We start from the raw sequence: 613 nt of genomic DNA on the forward strand, positions 1-613 counted from the left end.
GTTGACAGAACATTGATGTATCTGTTGACAGAACATTGCTGTATCTGTTGACAGAACATTGATGTATCTGTTGACAGAACATTGATGTATCTGTTGACAGAACATTGCTGTATCTGTTGACAGAACATTGATGTATCTGTTGACAGAACATTGATATATCTGTTGACAGAACATTGATGTATCTGTTGACAGAACATTGATGAAGCGTCTCGCCTCAGGGTGCGGTGGAGCCACCGCCTGCAGAGGCTGACAAGGAGGGCGGCAGGGAGACAGCGTCGCAACTGCAGCAGCAGCGCAGAGAACTCTGCCGGTCCCTGGAGCATCTCGTGCTACGGCTGCACCACCTCAAGGTCTGCTCATAGCAACGCTTCTCACTCGTTTTGTTTCTTATTTAAAATGGACCAAAAGATTATTCTTCTGAAAGCAATGAGTAGAGGCAGGGTGGCCCAGTGGTTGTGGCAGGGTGGCCCAGTGGTTGTGGCAGGGTGGCCCAGTGGTTACAGTTCAGAGTACCAGGATTGGAGCAGAGAGGCGCGGGTTCGATCCCAGCTCTGTGCGCCAGTTTCTGGTCAGAATCGGCAAGGAGGCCGGGCGGTTAAGCACAGCAGAATTG

At 50.6% G+C, this 613-nt stretch overlaps 1 protein-coding gene across 1 annotated transcript in view; it reads left to right on the forward strand.

The window, feature by feature from the left end:
- LOC125178467 overlaps positions 1-362 on the forward strand; it is a 2,735-nt gene extending 2,373 nt beyond the window's left edge. Inside the window, exon 3 of the mRNA XM_047882229.1 lies at positions 219-362. Coding sequence (XP_047738185.1) covers positions 219-362 — 144 coding nt within the window. The remainder of the gene's footprint in view (positions 1-218) is intronic.
- Positions 363-613: the final 251 nt, after the last annotated feature.

Source organism: Hyalella azteca, unplaced genomic scaffold (assembly GCF_000764305.2).
Source record: "Hyalella azteca isolate HAZT.00-mixed unplaced genomic scaffold, Hazt_2.0.2 contig9951, whole genome shotgun sequence".
Taxonomy (NCBI): domain Eukaryota; kingdom Metazoa; phylum Arthropoda; class Malacostraca; order Amphipoda; family Hyalellidae; genus Hyalella; species Hyalella azteca.